We start from the raw sequence: 20,585 nt of genomic DNA, 5'->3' as shown, positions 1-20,585 counted from the left end.
ATTTAGAGTGGGAGCATCAAGTAATGTACAGTACCAGCTGCTGATTGTTCAGCAGAGAAGCACAAATTTTTAATTGCCTTTTAGGAGGTTTATTGGAAATATAGTTACTTTCGTAGCCCAAGGCCCCCCACATGCATTAGTCTTCATTCGGTGCCCTTGTCTAATTCTATGGAGTCAGATTTGTTGCAAGGGTGATGACCATAGAGTACTCTTAGTCACCGGCAGTCGTATTATTAAACCTGCATGCACGGTGAGGTCAACGATTGAGTCACTGCCAAGCACACACACATTGAAAAACAAACACAAGCATTGGCATTGCTTCTCCCCCCCACCACTAAACACACACACACACACACAGGCCTCCTAGATTGCCCCTTACGCAATAATAGTTCAAAATTGTGGCACGTACATCTACTTCACCTCTAGTCGTCGTCAATAGAGTATCTCCACAGGGGATTTTCGTGATGGGCGTTGGTTAGTGAAGATGACCAAGGCTCGCTGTGAGTCAGGACAAATATGACCCGAGCCTGGCCACAACTGCTCGAGGCCAGGTGTGGTCTACCTCGTCACGCTCCCGAGAGGGGGAGGGAGGGTCGGACAGACGGGCAGGCTGAATAGTCCAGCTACAAAATGGCAAATTACTGCAAAAGCTGCACAAGAGGCCTACAGTTGGCCTGGCAACCCATCTCTCAGCCAATCCAGACGCTCCTTGCCTGCTGTAGCAGCACAGCATGCTTCCAGTGCCAGGACTGGCTGGAGCAGGGAAACTCGTCGCTCATTAGGATACCGGGGGTGTGGCTTTGATCGATCCCAGCTCTTCTAATGTGCAGCCACTGCTAGCCAGAGCGAAGCCTCGAATGCGCATATCAGGCTGGCCAGAGAACTTCTCCATCCAACCCGGCATGCACAATTGTGCTGTGCATACGCTGACACCCACACCACCACTATGTATGTGATTGTCACTGAAGCCCTGCCCCTTCCAGAGCCGCTGATGCCCCGGATGAAGGCTTACTGAAGTGGGCGGCTGGTGTGGCCAAAAATGTACATATTATTGATTTGAGCTGGCACGTGTTGTGTTTGTTGACAGCGGTTATGTAACATAACTAGCAGCCCGCCCCGGCGTTGCCCGGGGCAGAAGGGGGCTGGGGGCAGCATCGCAGCACTAGAGGCGCAGCAGAGCGGCCGGGAGCAGCAGAGCGTACTTACAGTGTTTCCTTGCTCCTGTTTTGTTGGTCCTGGCCGCTTCTGCCCACGCTCGTGTCTGCTGGTTCTCCACGATCGTTTTCTTGGTCCTGGCCGCTTCTGCCGACTCTCATGTCTGCTCTTACTCTGTGCTCCCCTGGGCATGTCGACGCTCCTCTACTCACTCCGGACCTTGGAAGGTGTTGCTTCCGCTGTTTCTCCGCGCTCGTTTTCTTGGTCCTGGCCGCTTTTGCCGACTCTCATGTCCGCTCTTACTCTATGCTCCCCTGGGCATGTCGACGCTCCTCTACACGCTCCGGACCTTTGAGGGTGTCGCTTCCTTTCTCCTGTCCGCTCCTCTCAGGGTGTTGCTTCCGGCTTCCACACTCCCCCGTGATGTCAGCACGCATCAGCACGCACGTCGTTAGCTGGCTCTACTTCTAAGGGACTACTTTCCCTTAAAAATTACGTTTCCCTTCTAACATATATATTTTGTTTTTATATAGCCTATGTCCTTCTGCTTGCCCTGACGTTTTCAAAGATGTATTGGGTGTTTGGATTGGTGGTGTACTTTTCGAGTTTACCTGGCTCAAAGGACACAGTTCTCTCTTTATAATAGTAGTATAGATAGATAGGGGAGTCAGGGAGTGCCAGAATATTACTGGGGCTACGCCCCAGCGCCCTAAAGCAGAAACCGACCCTTCTTTAGAAACGAGACCGCAGCATAGCAGGACAACATGTCAAATTCCAACCTGACCAGGCTAGGCAGTGGGCAGTGGGCAGAGTAGTGGCGAAAGTTTATTTGAGGGTCATGCCACACAAGTATGCACCAGAAAATGGAATCTCACTCTCCAAAACAAACCCACCAGTTGTCTGATGTGTCGGCCGGTTCTATGATTTGTGAGGCCCTGGGCCACAAGGGAATCCACAGTTTTAACTTTCAGCCCACAAGCAATTCTCACACCTCCAGCCTGATAGCTGTAAGAATTGCTTGTGGGCTGAGAGTTAACACTGTGGGTGCGTTAAAATCATGTACAATAGGCCTCCCACAGTGTCTCTGAATGGATCGCCTTGCAATTGGGACAAGGGGAAGCATCTCCCTCCCCTAGGCCTCCAGACACTATCCCTGAGAGGCCAAGGGAGGAGACCCCTCCCATAGACCCTAATTGCAAGGAGACAGGGAGACAACAGGGCACATGATCGGTTCGGGGCGCCTTGCTGGTGGGCTGTGTGCGAGGCCCTGGGCAGCTGCCCACGCTGCCCATGCTTAGCGCCGGCCCTGTGTTGTGTCCTCTGTAGACCCTCGCGCGCACCACCTATGTCAGCACACCTGCAGACTTACCCACCTGCCCTTTCTCGCACAGTAGACTTGGCTGAAGAGGAACGCGCATGTGCACAGGTGAATCACGTGACCTGAAAGTCAGACTGTTCACTTTGCTTTGCAGATAGATAAAACAGAAGACAAATCCCTGGAAGAACGCGGAAGGATCCTCATCTCCTTAAAGTACAGCTCACAGAAATCCGGGCTTGTTGTCGGCATTATCAGATGTGCACACTTGGCGGCGATGGATGCAAACGGATATTCAGACCCCTATGTAAAAACGTAAGTGAAAGCGCCTATACATTATTCGATGTCAAGCCAAATCAGTACTGTTAACGTACTTATTGATTAGGAATGCATGCACCTTCTTGTGCAACACCTTCAGTTTGGAAATACATTCATTTAGGATTATGTTTTTTGTGTCTCCATTTTTTTCTTGCATTTTACTGTATAATTTACAGGGAAACAGTCAAACCTAATGCTACAGCGACCGTCACTCAAACCTCTTGGTGAATGTTTAATACAGATTCAGGATTGTTGTCAAACTTTCACCCACTTCAATCAAATCAGTACACTTGATATTGGATCTAGAAAGTTTAATTTGCGCCAGTGTTTGCCAGTGCTTATGTCTAAACATCGGTACCGCCTCATAAAAGTCCTTTTCTATATTTGAACAAATATAGAAACAGCGTGTCCACTTTATGCTTTATAACATAGGATAACCTTATAACATAGGATGGTCAAAAATCTCCAACTTGAATGAGTTGATGGGGTTGCAAGTAACACTGACACAGGCATTGGTCGGCTCTGGTTTGGGCAGTGGGTGGTGTCAGTCGCTGTGGCACCCCCAAAATGGCTTTGGGCCCTGAGGCTTTTTTTTTTACCAATAAAACACTGTCATAGAAATGAAATATAAGCAAGCGACGACACTCGACCAACCTGCACATGAGTGCCTTTGAGGTTCTTGTGTCCTTGCGCTGCATAGTTTCAGTAAAGCTTGATGGGAAGGCCACAGTCCTTCTAGTCTGTTGATTGACGGTAAGCTTTTAGTTCCAAACTACAGATAGCAGCAGAGTCAATGTTTCACTTAAGGTTCATTCGTCTCATGCAGATGCTTTTTACAAGTGTTCATTTTCTTTATGTAACCGCTCGTTTGGAATGTGTTTTAGTTGGCGATGAGAAAGAGAAATTGGGGAATGTGCTGAAAGGCTGCTACTACCGGCCACAGGTTGCCTCTCAGAACTATTGCTAGGCGGAGGTTAGAAGGACCAGTCGCCATTGGTAAATGAAAATTTGGGCTTAGAGTAAATGCAAATTCTTTGACACAAATATGTTTAAGCGTACAGAAGAAATGTGGTTTGTTGCATGGAAATTTGTTAGGCAGCACGTTATAAAAAACTGATGAATGTGAATTAATGGAAAAGCGAAAACTGTGAAACCACGTTGGAGGAAATCAAATCATGGGAAACAAATTTCAAGGAAAGGCAATTTAAAGGAAATACAAATAAATCGAAAATGAAAGGAAACATTTTAAATCATGATAATCTTGAGGAAAAATCCTAAATTACACCTAAATTAAACTTGGGTAGGATTTAGGACCTGCGAGGGGTTTTTGGGTTCAGGGATGGGTAATGTTTAGGGTGATCATGGGTTTTTAGGAGTCAGGAATGGGTGGTATCCAGGCATACGAAGGGGTTTCCAAGGTTCAGGGTTGAATGGAGTTTAGGGGTGGTGAGGGTTTTTATGGTTCACGGATGAGTGGAGTTTATGGATGAGGGATGCTTTTAGGGTTCAGGGATTGGTAGAGTGTAGAGGTGATGGGGGTTTTTAAGATTCAGTGATGGGTAAAGGTTAGGGCTGGTGAAGTGTTTTTATGGTTCAGGACTGGGTGAAGTTTAGGGTTGTTAGGGGTTTTAAGGAGTCAGGGCTGGATGGAGTTTAGATGTGGAAAGGGATAGTAAGAAGTTTAAGGATAGGTGTTGTTTAAGGGCTTTGAGGGCTTTTCTAGGGTTCAGGGATGGGTGGAGTTTGGTGTGCGGAGGGGCTTTAAGGGGCCAGGAATGTATGGGAGTTAGACATAGAAAGGGTTCTATAGAGTTCATGAATGGGTGGAGTTCTGGGTAGTGAGGGGGTTTGTGGTCCAGGAAAGGGTAGAGTGTAGGGGCAGAAAGGGCTTTTAGGGTTCAGGGATGGGTGTAGTGTGGGGATCAGGGATGGTTGTGGTTTATGCGTAGTGAGGGTGAGGGGTTTCTAGGAGGCAGGGATTGCTGGTGTTGTGAGGGTCAGTTAATTAAAAGCATCCAAAGTAGTTGTTTGACAACATAAACTCTGTATATCTGAAATAATGTCCCTTGAAGTAAAGCACTGAAATAAATACTTCCCACAAAACTATTTCAGAAAGTAAGATCTGCAACCATTGTACTTACACCTTAAACATTAGCATCCAAAAGCCAATTTCAAACAAAAAATACTTTTTATTAATTATTTTCTTTTTAAATGGTAAAGTCCATTCATTCTGAAAACTTCCATTAAACAGTTTAGGTGAAATGATTTCTCAGTAATAGTACTCCATGAAATCGTTTTTTGCAGCAAAAAGAGGCCGCACCATACAACTGTTGTGTTCTCACTGCTGCACAGCGCCATGAACACATCTTTCTGTGAGCAGTGTACCATAGTTTTAGGTCTCGCCTGTCGATGCGCATGCGCATCGAGCAAGCGAGAGTATTGGGACTTATCCACTCTTTCCCCAACTTGCAAGGAATCGTGGCGATTCCTTGCAGTGCCCGTGACTTTTAAGCTCAATGCGCATGCGCATTGAGCTTAAAAGCGCGTGCACGTCCGTCTTGTTTTACCCGCTCCGCCCCCTCCCCTTCCCGCCGTGTCGCATTTCTCCTCCCCCCTCCCCTCTCTTCCCTCCGTCTCGTTTGCTTAGTTTTACCCGCTCCGCCCCCTCCCCTTCCCGCCGTGTCGCATTTCTCCTCCCCCCTCCCCTTATCTGCTTTCCCTCCGTCTTTTTTTTTTTTACCCGCTCCGCCCCATCCCCCAGCTCAACTCGTAAATGCTGCAAAGTGACATGATCAGACCTACCAGACCTGTTTTCTTCCTCTGGCTTCTAACGTTGCCTTGTTTATCTCGAATTGCATCCCCCTCAACTCACAGCCCCGGAACAGAAGAGTTTGTGAACATCGCTGATGTTATGTAATTTTTTAGAGCGTGGCTAATAACCAGCAAGGGTATCCAGGCACTGATAGGTAAGATAGATTAGTTGATTGTAACACTTGCTGCTGGGGTGAGTAACCTGCAGGGCACAGGTTCAAATCACGACACGTTTATCATCTTTCCAAGTCTGATAAAACAAGTACCTTTGATTATAAGGTAAAAACACACACTATTAGACCAAATGCAGTAAGTGGTGAGAGGTATACGAGTAGTGCATGTTATGTTACTATTTTCAGGAAGCACGTGTAGCTTGTTTTTACCCTATTACTATCATAATCAGTTAGTCTGTTACATAGATTGCTTCCAAGCGGTGCTCGATAGGCACCAGGCTGATCACTTGTGCTGCTATACATTTGTTTTTACCGGGAAGCTTTGATAAATATAATATTATATATATTATATTATATATATATATATATTCAGCTACAAAGACTTATGAAACCGAGTCGCCTGCCTAAGACTGCATATAATTCTGCTTCGCAAACACATTATTCCTCATACTCTCATGCACTTGGCTAAAGTATCCTTTCAGTATGCATAGCCGCCAATACCTCGCGCCTCATTTGCTAGGCTGAAAAGCCCCTTCTGCACTGTTGTCACAGCCCGGTCTAAGATTCTAATATTCTGTTATGCATTCATCCCAGCCCATTCCTCGGAGTCTCAAAAGCTATAGTCCTTTCTGTATCCCTACCTGCCTATTACTCATGGTACACTGCCCACGGCTTTGTTGTCCTTTCTGCATCAACAGACTTTTCTTAGCAGTCCGCATGCAAACCTATGCAGTCCACTCTGAATCCTTAGAACCTAACCCCTCCGCCCCCTCCCCTTCCCGCCGTGTCGCATTTCTTCTCCCCCCTCCCCTTATCTGCTTTCCCTCCGTCTTTTTTTTTTTTACCCGCTCCGCCCCATCCCCCAGCTCAACTCGTAAATGCTGCAAAGTGACATGATCAGACCTACCAGACCTGTAATACCTGTGCCAAAGATGCTGAATACTGATTAAGAAGCCCCGCTGGCCTTTTAACAACAAAACATGCTCTAATGTTGGCCACTGTACCGTGTGTCTGTGATGTCATACTCCTCTGACGTTAGTAAACAGAATACGGGTATGTTGAAGCAAATGGCAGGTTGTAAGACCCCCTGGCCTTTACATATCGCCTTGACGCGAACGCGCGGCTCTGACTGCGTGTAACAATATGGGTTGCCAGCTGGAGGGGGTGTGGCTGTACATACGTGTGCGCCCTGGAGAGCATGATTGGCAATATATGCTTGATTAGAAGGACGTAAAGAATAGCGGGCCTGCCGGGATTCGTACACCTTTTAGACTATTGGAGATCTCTGCAGTGGATGCAGTAGTCCACTGAGCTATCTTACTAACAAATATATATGTGATGTGTTCCTGCGTATGCCTCCTCTCTTTTTGGTAGAAATAATACAGCGCTTGGGATTTTTTTTAAACCACCCTTTCAAGACGTGCCTCTCGCAAGTGTTGATGAACGGGCACATTTAGTTCCTCGACCGTGTTCCAAATTCTCTTATGTGTATGCACCAGCTGTTGGCTGGCAAGTGATGCTCATTTGGTCATTTAAACGCTCCCCTCTGGCCTTTTTGTGTGATTATCCAAATCATTATTTCGATAGCAGTTCAGCGTGTTCTGTGACTTGCAGTTTCACCAGCGTGCACAGAAAAATGAATAAATACTAAAGTTATGTTGAATCGAAAAAACTGTGCTGAAACAGCGGCCCACGTCTAACACGTCTCCACGTCAGAATTCACGTTTCCGCGTAGCAGGTACAATGTGACCCTCACCCACCCTCAACCCCTCACCCTCACTCACCCTCAACCCCTCACCCTCACCCTCACTCACCCTCAACCCCTCACCCTCCCTCACCCTCAACCACTCACCCTCACTCACCCTCACCCTCACTCACCCTCCCTCACCCTCACTCACCCTCACTCACCCCCACCCTCACTCACCCTCACCCACCCTCAACACCTCATCCTCACTCACCCTCAACCCCTCACCCTCACCCTCACTCACCCTCAACCCCTCACCCTCAACCCCTCACCCTCACTCACCCTCAACCCCTCCCTCTCGACCCCTCCCCCCCTCACCCTCACTCACCCTCACTCACCCTCAACCCCTCACCCTCACTCACCCTCAACCCCTCACCCTCAACCCCTCACTCTCACTCATCCTCACTCACCCTCAACCCCTCACCCTCACTCACCCTCAACCCCTCACCCTCAACCCCTCACCCTCAACCCCTCACTCTCACTCATCCTCACTCACCCTCAACCCCTCACTCACCCTCACCCACCCTCAACCCCTCACCCTCACTCACCCTCAAACCCTCACCCTCACTCACCCTCAACCCTTCACCCTCACTCACCCTCACCCTCACTCACCCTCACTCACCCTCACCCTCACTCACCCTCACCCACTCTCAACACCTCATCCTCACTCACCCTCACCCTCACTCACCCTCAACCCCTCACCCTCACTCACACTCACTCACCCTCACCCTCAACCCCTCACCCTCAATCCCTCACCCTCACTCACCCTCACCCTCACTCACCCTCAACCCCTCACCCTCACTCACCCTCAACCCCTCACCCTCACTCACCCTCACCCACCCTCACCCTCACTCACCCTCACCCACCCTCACCCTCACTCACCCTCAACCCCTCACCCTCAACCCCTCACCCTCACTCACCCTCACTCACCCTCACTCACCCTCACTCACCCTCACTCACCCTCACTCACCCTTACTCACCCTCACCCACCCTCACTCACCCTCAACCCCTCGCCCACCCTCACTCACCCTCAACCCCTCACCCTCACTCACCCTCAACCCCTCACTCACCCTCACCCTCACTCACCCTCACCCTCACTCACCCTCACTCAGCGCAACCACAGCATCTTAAACTAAATATATTTTATAAACTTTAAGCTATTGGCAATATAAAATAAAATCCATTTTATTTACGTATTAATTATTAAAAAAAATTTTAAGCCATTGATTTTTTTTATTTCAATACATATAAGTCACATATAAGTCCCGTTAATACAAAACATGTTGCTTTACAAATGCTAGAGGTGTCACATTTACAAAAATTATAACTATTGGCTTTGTAAAGAAGAAAGCTATTAATTTCGCTATTTAGAAAAAACAACACATAAACAAAAAACAAAAAAATAAATAACACCTATAGCTCAAACTTTACTACTGCGAGACCTATTGCATTTCCAATGCTTGTTTGGCTGTGTCACCATGTACATCTCATTTTCTAGTTGTAGGCAGCCAATGGGTGGAATTTCTGATAGTGGGGAAAGGAGATGATGTCACTGCCTAGCCGTGGTTATTGAGTTTCTCTGTTGTGACTCAGGACTAAGGCAACCCCGAGTGACAATAGCGAAACACCTTTCCCAACAGCCTAATTTCCCGTTCCTGTTGGACGGGATATCCGGCCGTAGGAAGTAGGTAGCTACATGAGAACTTTGAAAGCTTCTGCCTGGCTTGAGCTAGATGCAAGCTCCAGCTCAGCTCGGTGTCCTCTTGGTCTCGCGAGCAAAACAAAAGCCAAACAAAACCTCTCCTTCTTATTAATGAGCAGTCGCAGGCTGTGAAAAAAACCTCATTGTGTTAAAACTCTAAAAAGCGCCAATATGATTGTTTTGCCTTTTGGTATATCTAAACAGTAGACGATGTTCTGTGTTGATGTTTCGTAGAGTTGTAACACTCTGCTCTCAAAAAACGCAAAAAAACACCAACATGGACACATTGTTTATTGGTCAGAGAGGCGCTTTCTTCCCAATAGACAAAAACAAGTGGTACATTGGAGAGAAAGTAATAGAAGTTGGAGAGAAAGTAATAGAAAAGGTCAAAAACAAAACAACCATTGCTACCACACCGTTTGGCCCACCGAAACACATTTGAGAGAAGGATAAATGACCAGTACTATGTTGAAAAGTGTAGACCATAGTAGACCATCCATTTCCCCCATATATACGTTCCTGTTTGTGAAAGCAGCCTCGGTTGACGTATATAGGTTCTTCCAAAGCAGCACACTGGTCCATTCCCCTCACTCACTCAGACAATGTTGGTGTTTCCATTTCTGGGTGATAACTCTTTTCGCCTCTACATGGCCATCCCGATAAAGTACCTCTCTCCCCTGGTATTGCCCAGGTCATCCAGTATACATAATAGTGCTACCCTGGGTGTCAGTGTAAGTGTGAATCCTAAAAATCCAGGAAAAGGCGAGGGCTATGTGTTCCCAAGATAGGGCAATCTGGGGACAGGACCATGTCACATGAAAGAGTGAGCATCTGGGCAGGGGAATCAGAAACAGGCCAGGGCCAGTCACTTCCCTGCCTGCCGTAACTTCCGAGGAGTCATTTATGTACAGTGAACATGATACAGATGGATCAACCTTGTGGCGGGACAACATTGCTATCTTGCGAGGAGCCACACAGGCTAGTTGCCAATCCACAAATTCTAGAGCACCAATCCAGGTCTCCCATTTATGTCTCAGGGCCGTGAGGACTTCAGGGGTCTATTGTGTGAGCTTGTCCTGCCAATCAGGAAAGTGCAGCGTCAACCTCCAAGTCTGAAAGACTATCCTTGTCATCTTGTATTGTATTGTTTTGTGGCATACTTTTATAGCGCAAACCTGTCACCACCAAGGGCATCCTGGCGCTTTGACTCATGATCCAGCAAAATTCAGCAGCTCAACCAGTCCTGGGAAAGAGGTAAGTTTTCAGCGCCTTTCTAAAGGCTAAGAGATCCTCAAGACTTCTCAGGGATATTGGTAGAGAGTTCCAGAGTTTGGCCGCCGCCACTCTGAACGAACGGCCACCCATCCTCACTCTCTGGAAGCGCGGAACTATGAGTAGCCTGGATGAAGAGGAGCGTAGAGCTCGGGATGGAAGATACCAGGCAAACATTCGCCGCAATGGGATTGGGCCCAGGCCATGAATAGCCCTGAACACAATGCACGCTGCTTTGTAGCGAACGCGTAAGTGAACCGGCAGCCAATGAAGTTCCTGTAACGCTGCCGTAGAAGAGCTATAGTAGGGGCGGGAAAGGGCGAGTTTGGCAGCCAGGTTTTGCACCCTTTGAAGCTTGCCCAGAAGTGTTACCGGGGCCTCCAGAAGTAGTGCGTTACAATAGTCGAGTCGACTTAGGATGGTGCTTCGCACTACTTCTGGTCTAGCTTGCTCAGGGAGGAGGGGTAAAACCTTGCGCAGCATGCGGATCAACATCATGCACGTTGAGGTGGTCTTATTTATGTGCAGATCTAGCTGCAGGTTGGGCCCAAAAGTGACGCCCAGATTACGTGCCGATTGTGCGGCTGACACCGTCTCTGAAAAGGACGGGGGCCAAAAGTCGTCTGGGAGATCTCGGGGAACTCTGTCATTGGAGCAGTACAGGACCTCTGTCTTGGTTCCATTGAACTGTAACGAGTTCAAACGGAGCCATTCCGCTGTAGCCTTCATGCACCGGTGGAAAGTCTCCAATGGGACTGCATCCTGTCCCTCCAGCGAAAAGACCAGCTGGGTATCATCCGCATAATTAAATGCGGAGATCCCAAATGATTTAATAAGCTGGACTAGAGGGCGGAGGTAGATATTAAAGAGTATAGGGCTGATGGCTGAGCCCTGAGGTACTCCTTGTCCTACTCTCCGCTCCTCTGAGCTGAAGGGGGGGAGCGAAACCCGTTGTTGACGGCTATCCAAATAGGAGATTAACCAATCCCTGGCCTTATCTTTGACCCCGCATTCTTCCAGCCTCGAGATCAAGGTAGGATGACTGACCGTGTCGAACGCGGCCGACATGTCGAGCAGCACCAAAAAAGCTGCCCGACCACTGTCGACTCGCGCCCGCAGATTGTCTAACACGGTCACCAACGCGGATTCCGTCCCATGAGCTGGGCGAAAACCGAATTGCGTCTCATCCAACCAGGTGTTCCCTTCTAAGAAGCCGGACAGGGTGCGGGTAACCAATTTTTCCATGATTTTGACTGGAAAAGGAAGCAGGGAAATTGGCCGGTAGTTGGAAAGGCAACCAGGGTCGAGCGTAAGTTTTTTTAAGAGTGGGGATACCACTGCCTTCTTCCAGCAGTCCGGTACCGTCCCTGTTTCAAACGACTGGCAGCAGATGGAATGCAAGGGCTGGAAAAGATCTTCTTGAAACACCTTCCAGAGTTTAGGAGGAAGAGGATCAAGAGGCGAGCCGGATGAAATCATAAGGGCTAGACTGCCAAACTCCTCCAGAGAGGGAAGGGGAAAGCTACTCAGCTGGGGTCGACTGGCCTCAATCGCCGGAGCTCCCAAACTGAGAGCCGGATCCAAGGGAGGAGAAGAAGAGCTACTCGGCTGGGGTCGACTGGCTTCAATCGCCGGAGCTCCCAAACTGAGAGCCGGATCCAAGGAAAGGGAGGAAAAGCTACTCAGCTGGGGTCGACTGGCCACACTCGCCGGAGCTCCCAGACTGAGGGCCGGATCCGGAGAGAGAGGGGGAGAGCTACTCAGCTGGTGTCAACTGGCCTCAAACGCCGGAGCTCCCAAGCTGAGGGCCGAATTTAAAAAGGGAGAGGGGAGACTACTCAGCTGGGGTCGACTGGCCTCAATCGCCGGAGCTCCCAAGCTGAGGGCCGAATCCAAAAAGGGAGAGGGGAGACTACTCAGCTGGGGTCGACTGGCCTCCATCGCCGGAGCTCCCAAGCTGAGGGTCTGGTCCTCTGGTCGGGGTCGACTGGAAGGCGTGGCCGGAGCTTCCAAACAGGGGTAAACGACCCTCTGCAGGGGTCGACTGGCCATCTCCTCCGGAGCTCCCGCACCAGTGGTGAGAATCACTGGATCCTGCAGACCCTCCAGAATTTTACGGATTTTCTCCTCAAAGGCCTCCGCAAGTGAGTCACAAAGAGCTTGCGATGCAGGGACAGCGCTAGCCACACAAGTAGGGTGGGCAAGGTCCCTAACGATTTTAAAGAGGGCCTGTGCCTTGTTTGGGGCCTGATTCAAGGTAAATTCAAGATAGGTCGCTTTAGCCGTCTTGATCTGAGCCTTGTATTTTTGTATAGCGGACCTAAATACCGTTTTCTCCGAGTCTAAATACTGTTTCCTCCAAGCCCTTTCTGCTCGTTTACAGTCAAGTTTAAGCTGGCGTAGTTCGCTCGTGTACCAAGGGCTAGCTCGATTCACCCTCCCTCGTGACTTCCGGAGGGGTGCCAACTTATCCAGCGAGCTCGATATAGACTGGCAGAAGAGAGTGTAGCTCTCTTCAGCTGTGTTGCCAAGCTTAAAGTCCTTACCTAAGATGTTCGGCAATGGGGAGGTTCTGAGGATACGGGACCAAGGTCTCTCTAGCTTAGCTAGAGATAATCCAGCCTTTCGCGAAATATGGTCCTCTGAACAAAGGGAAAACATAACCAGAGAATGGTCTGTCCAAAACTGGGAGGTGTTTGTGGATTGGGTCTCTGTTTAACAAACCCATGACTAGAGGTAATGAGGTGTGTTCGGCTCGATATGCAGGGTCATCCCATCTACCAGTCAGCCAATTATTAACCACCAGTAATTGTGTGGCTCGGTAATATAATTGATGTTCAGCAATTGCCATATCACCATCATATACTGAATGTCTGTGCATAGACCAGGCCACATGGGGTGGTTTGCCAGCCTATAGAAAGGTGCAGATTACTGAGATGGGATCTTTAAAGCACTAGACCGAAATCAGCAGTGGGATTTTTGAAATGCACACAGGTATCACAGGAAGACCATCATTTTGAAGAGGGCCACCCGGCCTAGTACATTACGAGGCATAGAGGACCCCCGATTGAGATCCGCCTTTGTTTGGGACAGAAAGGGTGGCAAGTTGAGGCTCCAGGAAGGCTCTGGAATGAGAGCTATATAAATGCCCAAATATTTGGAACTCAGTCACTTCACGGGTATGGAGGATTGACAGTTCAGTCTCGTTGTCGCCTTGGATTGGGACCAGCAAGGAGTTAGAATGGTTCACTTTGAGGCCCAAAGCCTCTTCATAGAGTGCTAATAGACGAAAGCAGGTCAGCCAGAATTCAGCTAGGTTATGAAAGACATCATCAGCATGAAGCGTGATTTTAGACTCCATTCCCCCCTCCCTATACCACACCTGCTCCTAAGCATCATGTCAGTCGGGCGAGCAGTTCCATAGTGAATGCAAACAAGAGGGGTGACAGTGGGCACTGGTGCCTAGTCCCCCTACCTATTGGGAAGGAGTGAGAGAGTACTCAATTTACACCCCAGCTGTAGGCTTGGAGTACAGAAGGTCAATGTATACTCGGATCTGTGAGCCGAAGCCCATTTTGAGCTAGACTGCCCGCAAGAAATCCCATTCCACCGAATCAAAGGCCTTCTGAAAGTCAAGGAGCATGAATGCACAAGGCTCAGTATATGACGGCCCCAGGCTATGACCACCTGCAGCTGGCCTACGCAGTGCCCGTATCGGACAAGGGTGTACATGATTGTGTGAGTATTTAGAAGAGGGAAGGACTTGTGTAAAAGAAAGGCCACACCCCTAGAGCCTCTGGCAAAGCCTGCGTGATAAACCTCATCATATCCACATATCTTTATGAATGGGCAATTGGAACCCAGAAGGAGTGTTTCCTGCAGAATGGAGAGGTAAAGGTGTTTGACATACCGGAAGGCTGCAGTGCACTAAATGTGGTCTAGAATTCCATTTATGTTCCAGGTCACGATCATGTGGACCTTTGTGGGGTTACCCACGGTGTTTGCCATGGCGACTCCTTTTAGGGGTGAAATCTGTAGTGTGGGGGAAAGTCCGAGAGCCTCTGGATACCCATCTTCTCATACCAGAAGTACAAGAGTGGCATATTTGTACCATATAAATCATGTGGCATAACAGCCTGAGCCAGGCAGGAGAAAAGAAAGAAAAAAGGGAAAAAAAAGAAGAACCCCCCTCCAACCACCAAACCCCTCTACCCCCAACTCCCTCCCACGCCATACTTCCCTCTACGAAGCATCTGTTGCCCTGAAACCTCACAACTCTAACAGTAAACCACACAAAATCAAACAGTGAAGAAGTTTGAAGTATTTGAAGTATCGCTAAAGGAGGCTTTCCTAATTCAGATGGATCTGTGTATAGTACACTGGTACAGCTCAGCCATGTACGCTCTATGAATGGCCCTCCAGGGTCAGTAGCAGGCCAGGCAAAAATTTGTACCCAGATCCATGTCATGGTCTAACTCTCCTGCCATTGCCTGTTCACCTCCTAGTGGGCCCGGGTCGGCGGACTCTCTGTATCCGTGGGCGTCTGCAACAGACTAGTCTGTGAAGTCCATAGGATGACTACGTGCTCTGCGGGTCGTGGTGCTCCGGCGCTGTGTGGATCTCCTGGATTTCGGTCACATGAAGGTCTTTAGTTTCCAAAGGTTTCCAGGATCATCCTTAGGGTGGAGCTGGGGAGTTGCCATGGCTGCCCACTACCACGCCATTTCCAGGGTGTCGAAGAAGTTGGAGCAGCGGTCATGAATCACCCTGAATGTTGCCGGAAATAAAAGCAAATTTTTCAAGTTTTGTCTTCACTGCATAGAAGGACCGTATTTGCCATTGGGTTTCACGGGGATAGTCCGGAAAAATTATGATTTGTGATGCTTGAAAGACGATGAACCCGTTTTGCAAGCCTCACGTAAAATAGCATCCTATCCCTATAGTTGAGAAATTTAGCAAACAAAGGGCTTAGGGGCGAGCTGGGTGCTGGGCTAAGGATCGACGTGCCCTTTCTATAACACACCAGGGCAATAAGGTGTCCTTGAGTAGCCATGTTTGTAGCAAGTCTCTGAGGAGGTCTGGTGGGTCCGATGGGAAACCCACAAAGTGCAAATTGTTGCACCATGATATATTCTCCGTGTCTCGCCCCTTTTTCGAGTGTGGTGGTAAGGTAAAGGAGCTTGGCCACATTTGCCTCGAGGGAGGTTACATGGTCCTCCACAGTGGAGGTTCTCTCCTCCACCTTGGTGAACCTGTGGGCCATGCTTCCTAGATTCTGTTGTATAAGCGTGACATCCCCTTTGAGTTGCCCATCCTGGTTTCGACCCCCTTGCGAGAGGCCTCGATGGCCTGCAGTATGTCAGCGAGGTTAGTGGTTAGTGTTGGCTGGTTCAGTAGGGATGGGTATCATTAATAATGGACCCGTGGTACCACCAGAAGTAGTAATGAATCTATCCATCTTAGTTTGGGCATGTGCTGTTTGTCCTTTATCTTTCCCCATGGTGTGGTGGTTCTCAGTTGAGTTCAGCGGCATAACACCCCAAGTGATGTTGCAGAGGTTTCGTCGCCTGGCCTGCTTATCCTGGATCAATATGGACAGAACGAGCAGTCATGTGTGAGTCCAGGATAGTTCTGTGTGGCTACCAAACCCATGAATGAGGGAGATATCAGGTCAGTGGAAGGTCTGTTCACAACTTCCCAGATTGCCACCTCCACCACCGCAGAGCGGTGTTGGATCAAGAGGGGTGCTGATCTCCTGTCCTCTCCCCAGGAGTCAATGACTCCAGTTCATAGCAGCATGCGTCAGAAGGGTCTCACCAGGAGGAGCCTCGGGCAGCCCTCACTCCAGTCGCTACACAGTTGGTTCTTCCCTCTTCACCTGTTGCAGGCGGGCGGCATCAGAGGAGGCAGGTCTCAGCACCCTTAGCACCGGCATGTAGAGCAGGCCAGTGGCAGTTCCTCTGCAATGGCAGAGGAGCATCACCCCACTGCCTGGCTCAGAGCCAGCAAAGGTAAATGAAAACAATATAATTGCATCGTGTTAATTTATATTTGCCGGCTCTTAGCCAGAGGTGTTGGGACGGGCGGGGTTGAAGCATGGGAGGGAGAAGGAGGAGGGATAGTACACTCCACTCCCTAAGAACACATATGTGTTTCGGCCGGCCGTCTCAGGCCGACAAAAACACACATGCGCACTTAGGTTTTCTCCAGCCCAGCTGCATTGAGCAGACTGGCTGGAGAGACCCCACAGACTCCCTTGTCTGAGCAGGGCGTCTTTTCTGCCTCCTCAGACCAATCCCCGTGCTAATAACCCTCGCATGTGCCTATTCAGTGGGCACCAACACATACTTACTTGCCGGTCTGCATTCTGCATACCTTTCCTGCCACTACTAGGAAATAATGTCAGCCAACAATAGCGGTTCTTAGTGGTGGTCATTGTTGGCCGCAGATTTATTAATATCAAACACATATTAAAAACATACTGGTTGTGTAATCTTCCATTTGCGAACCCTAGACATCAATCATGCACATCAAATTACAGATTATGACACCATCTTATGATAACAGGTGTCTGTCTTTTTGTGCACTCCTCAGTTCGTAAATGGCACTTGTACACAACCAGTTCCTTGTCAGTCTATTGGTGTTCCAGTGGTTGGTTGGCCACGCCCTTCTGCGTGTCGTGGAGGGGAGCTTATCTGTCTGGAGTTAGGTCCCCAGCTCGCTACCATTTGCGCCCTGCCGTCCGGCCGGGTCTGGGCCGCGAGTGCCGTCTCCTCCTGTTACTCCCCTCCTTTGTGCGGCCACGTCACCCTGCCGTGCGGCATTCAAAAGTGAGTGGCTCTCCTCCTACACACCGCCCGCCGGTGTGTTTCGTGAGCCAAACCATTGTAGGATTTCCGCCACGCCGCAGGGAGGCTTACGTCTTTCTGCGGCTCCCCCCCTGCCCCTGGTTCGCGGCTCCCCCCTTTTTTTTTTTTTTTTTTTTTAAAGACAACCTGTGAGCGCCATTGCGCCCCACAAGTTATCCCAGAACACCTCCATTCCCTTGTCAGAGAGATGCACCCCATCTTGTCCATAAAGATCCGGGCGGCCCGGGTGGATGAGGCCGTGCCGGATTGATTCCACGCCATTGGTAGAGCAGAACTTGTGCATAGCGATATTCAATTTGCGCCTCGCATTATCCACCGCCTTGTTGGAGTCAGCACCTCTCCAGTGCCTCCTGCTGATCATCTCTGACCAGACCACCGTCGTGGGGCCCAGCCATGCTGCTGCTTTGGTGAGATCCTTTTGAATGGCCTGACCCACCGCCTTGCGTCCCAGTTGTGTTAGGTCGTTACCCCCAAGATGTATGATCAGGACATCGGACAGCCACGCTGAGTCTGCCATCAGGCCGTCCAGGGTCGGCAGTAACTGCTCCCATCTCATGCCGGGCTGTCCTATCCAGCGGATGTACTTCGCCTTGGGTCTGCTTGCCTTGTGCCCCGATCGCCGCCACCACGGCGAGAAGTGTGGAGAAGTGTGGCTCAGGGGTTAGAGGCGGCAGACCCGGAAGCTGAGATCGGCCCTGGACCAGGGTTCAATTCCCCGCCTCGACGGGGCTTGGGCTCAATAATTCCACGGACTCGATAATTCTCGCTCCGGTGCCTACTCGACTCACGGGTTCACACTCTGCGACTCTGGGCAATAGCTTGCTTAATCTCCACAACGGCCCCTCGCGGCGGGATGCCTGGCTTTCACCTTGTGGATACCCTGCCGGGGTTATCTCACAGGGGAATACCAGGACGGGTTCCCTAAGCAAGCGCTTAGATGCCTGCGATGTGGGTGGTTTGCGCTATATAAATACTTGTACATTTACATTTACATTTACCACGACTCCATTCTGGACACGAATGAATGTCCCACCACCCAGACAAGCCGCGGGCGTCCCCCTGTCAAGAGAAAGCGTTCCATTAAGGTGGCTTGCTGCGCACCGGGTGTGGTTGAGGGGGGGCAAGAACCCTGCCGTGCGGCATCCCAAGGCGGCTGCTCCCCCCCACCCCCCCCTTTTTTTTTTTTATACAAGGTGTGGGCGTATATATGACTTGTAGGCCCTGGAGCGCCATCTGCCCACGGCCTGGATCCTGTCCTCCGGCAGGCCAAGCTGCGATGCCGAGGTCGCTGCGCCGATCCTGAAGGAGTGAGGGGCAAATGACGATGCCTGGAACCCGACCTTACCAAGACCCTGGCGCATTACAGCCGTGAATTGGAACCTGCTCAGGTTCCTTCCATCCTGATGTATGAAGAGGGGGCCCTCGCCAGCCGGGCGGGCCGCCATGTATTTAAATAGCCAGCATACAGCGCAGAGCCCAGCCTCTGGAATGCAATGGAGACGTATCGTCGTCCCCTTTCGTGCCCTGTCCGTCTTGGACTGTCTCAGTGTGAGTTCCACGGCCCTTACCATTGGTTTGATGTCCCTAGCGTGTAGGCAACGCTGCGCCTGGCCTGATTTGCTGGGTGCCACTATCTCACTTATTCGGAATGCTCCGAAGAATGCCGTGGTGAATGCTGCCCTGAACAGTAGTAGCTCGTATTTGTCTGAAATGATGCTTGTTAGGGCACCCAGGAGCTGCCCCAGCTTGCCGAAGTCGATGGGGCGCCTGCTGTCCTTCCTAGTCCCTTCAACCCTTCGCCAGCCTTTCAAAGCTGTCTTTAGGTAGGCAGAGGCCGTGGGGTCCTCACCTGTGTAGAGCCTGGCAAAGTGGGCAATGGCGGACAGGTGCGCTTGGGCCCAAGATCTTGTTTTCTTGGCATTGAATGCCCATTGCACGAATTTTTCAACTGCTGTGCGAGCCTCTGCCTTGTCTTCAAGTGACTTTATGCCCCCAATTCTCATTACTGTGCCTGCGTATTTCTTGTATCTCCTGTTTGCTTCAGCGGTGAGCGAGTGCCCTATTAATCTGGACAGGTCAACCCCCCCAGGTCCCACAGGTATGCTGGAAAGGGGGTCATCTCCCTGGTCGCCCCGGGTACCAGTTCTCTGAACCGCTTCATTTGGGACCGGGACAGTGCATCTGCTGCCGTGTTCTCTGCCCCCGGCACGTGGCGAGCCTTCAGTTCCAGGTTCCCATCCAGCTGTAATTTAACCAACTGCCGCATTAGCCTCAACATGTCAGGGCATCTCGCTGCGCCTCTGTTAATGGCCTGCACTACTCCCTTGTTATCAGAACATAGGGTGAGTTTCAGGTTTTTTATCTCCTCTTTCCAAATGGTCAGAGCCACTATTATTGGGAATAGCTCGAGGAAAGTGATGTTTTTTGTGAGCCCCTGCGCATGCCACCTGTCTGGCCACTGGCTGGCACACCATCTGTTTCCCAGGACCGCCCCGAAACCCAGGCTCCCGGCCGCGTCCGTGTAGAGGGCTATCTGCTTGGCAGTCACCCACCCTTCTCTCCAGATCAAAACACCATTGAACTCCTGCAGGAATTCGTCCCACACCTGCAGATCCTGTTTTACACCCGCACTCAGCCGGATGTGATGATGTTTGTGGGTGACGCCGGCTGTCAGCGCAGTCAGGCGCCTGGAAAAAACCCGAGCGGGCGGGATTACCCTAGCCGCAAAATTCAGTCTACCTATCACTCCTTGGATATCCCTGAGGGTGGCTTTGCTCCGACCTCGTAATTTGGCAATTTCTTCCCTGAATTCCTGTACTTTGTCTGCGGGCAGCCTGGCGGTCCCCGCCATGGAGTCCAGCTCTATGCCCAGGAACGTAAGTCTCGTGGTTGGGCCTGTCGTTTTCTCTTTTGCTAGGGGGACCCCAAGTGACCTGGTCAAAGCTTCAAAAGCTGCCAGTGTACTAGCACACATCGTGGATCCTGCTGGGCCAGTGAACAGGAAATCGTCCAGGTAGTGCAGCTTTCCGCCTTCCTGGTGTCTGTCATGGAGAGCCCATTCCAAGAAGGTGGCGAATTGCTCAAAATAGGCACAGGATATGGCGCAGCCCATGGGCATGGCCTTGTCGAAAAATATGTCTCCCCCCATTGGAAACCCAGCAGATGGAAACTGGCGGGGTGGACCGGCAATAGGCGGAAGGCAGATTCAATGTCCGCCTTGGCCATG

At 50.3% G+C, this 20,585-nt stretch overlaps 1 protein-coding gene across 1 annotated transcript in view; it reads left to right on the top strand.

The window, feature by feature from the left end:
- DOC2B (double C2 domain beta) overlaps nt 1-20,585 on the top strand; it is a 2,126,151-nt gene that overhangs the window by 1,615,404 nt on the left and 490,162 nt on the right. Inside the window, exon 6 of the mRNA XM_086958530.1 lies at nt 2,628-2,785. Coding sequence (XP_086814656.1) covers nt 2,628-2,785 — 158 coding nt within the window. The remainder of the gene's footprint in view (nt 1-2,627; nt 2,786-20,585) is intronic.

The sequence above is a fragment of the Lissotriton vulgaris genome, chromosome 2_1, assembly GCF_964263255.1.
Source record: "Lissotriton vulgaris chromosome 2_1, aLisVul1.2, whole genome shotgun sequence".
NCBI classification, from domain to species: domain Eukaryota; kingdom Metazoa; phylum Chordata; class Amphibia; order Caudata; family Salamandridae; genus Lissotriton; species Lissotriton vulgaris.
Note: the sequence above shows the minus strand (reverse complement) of the source record. Positions and strands in the feature narration are given on the sequence as shown.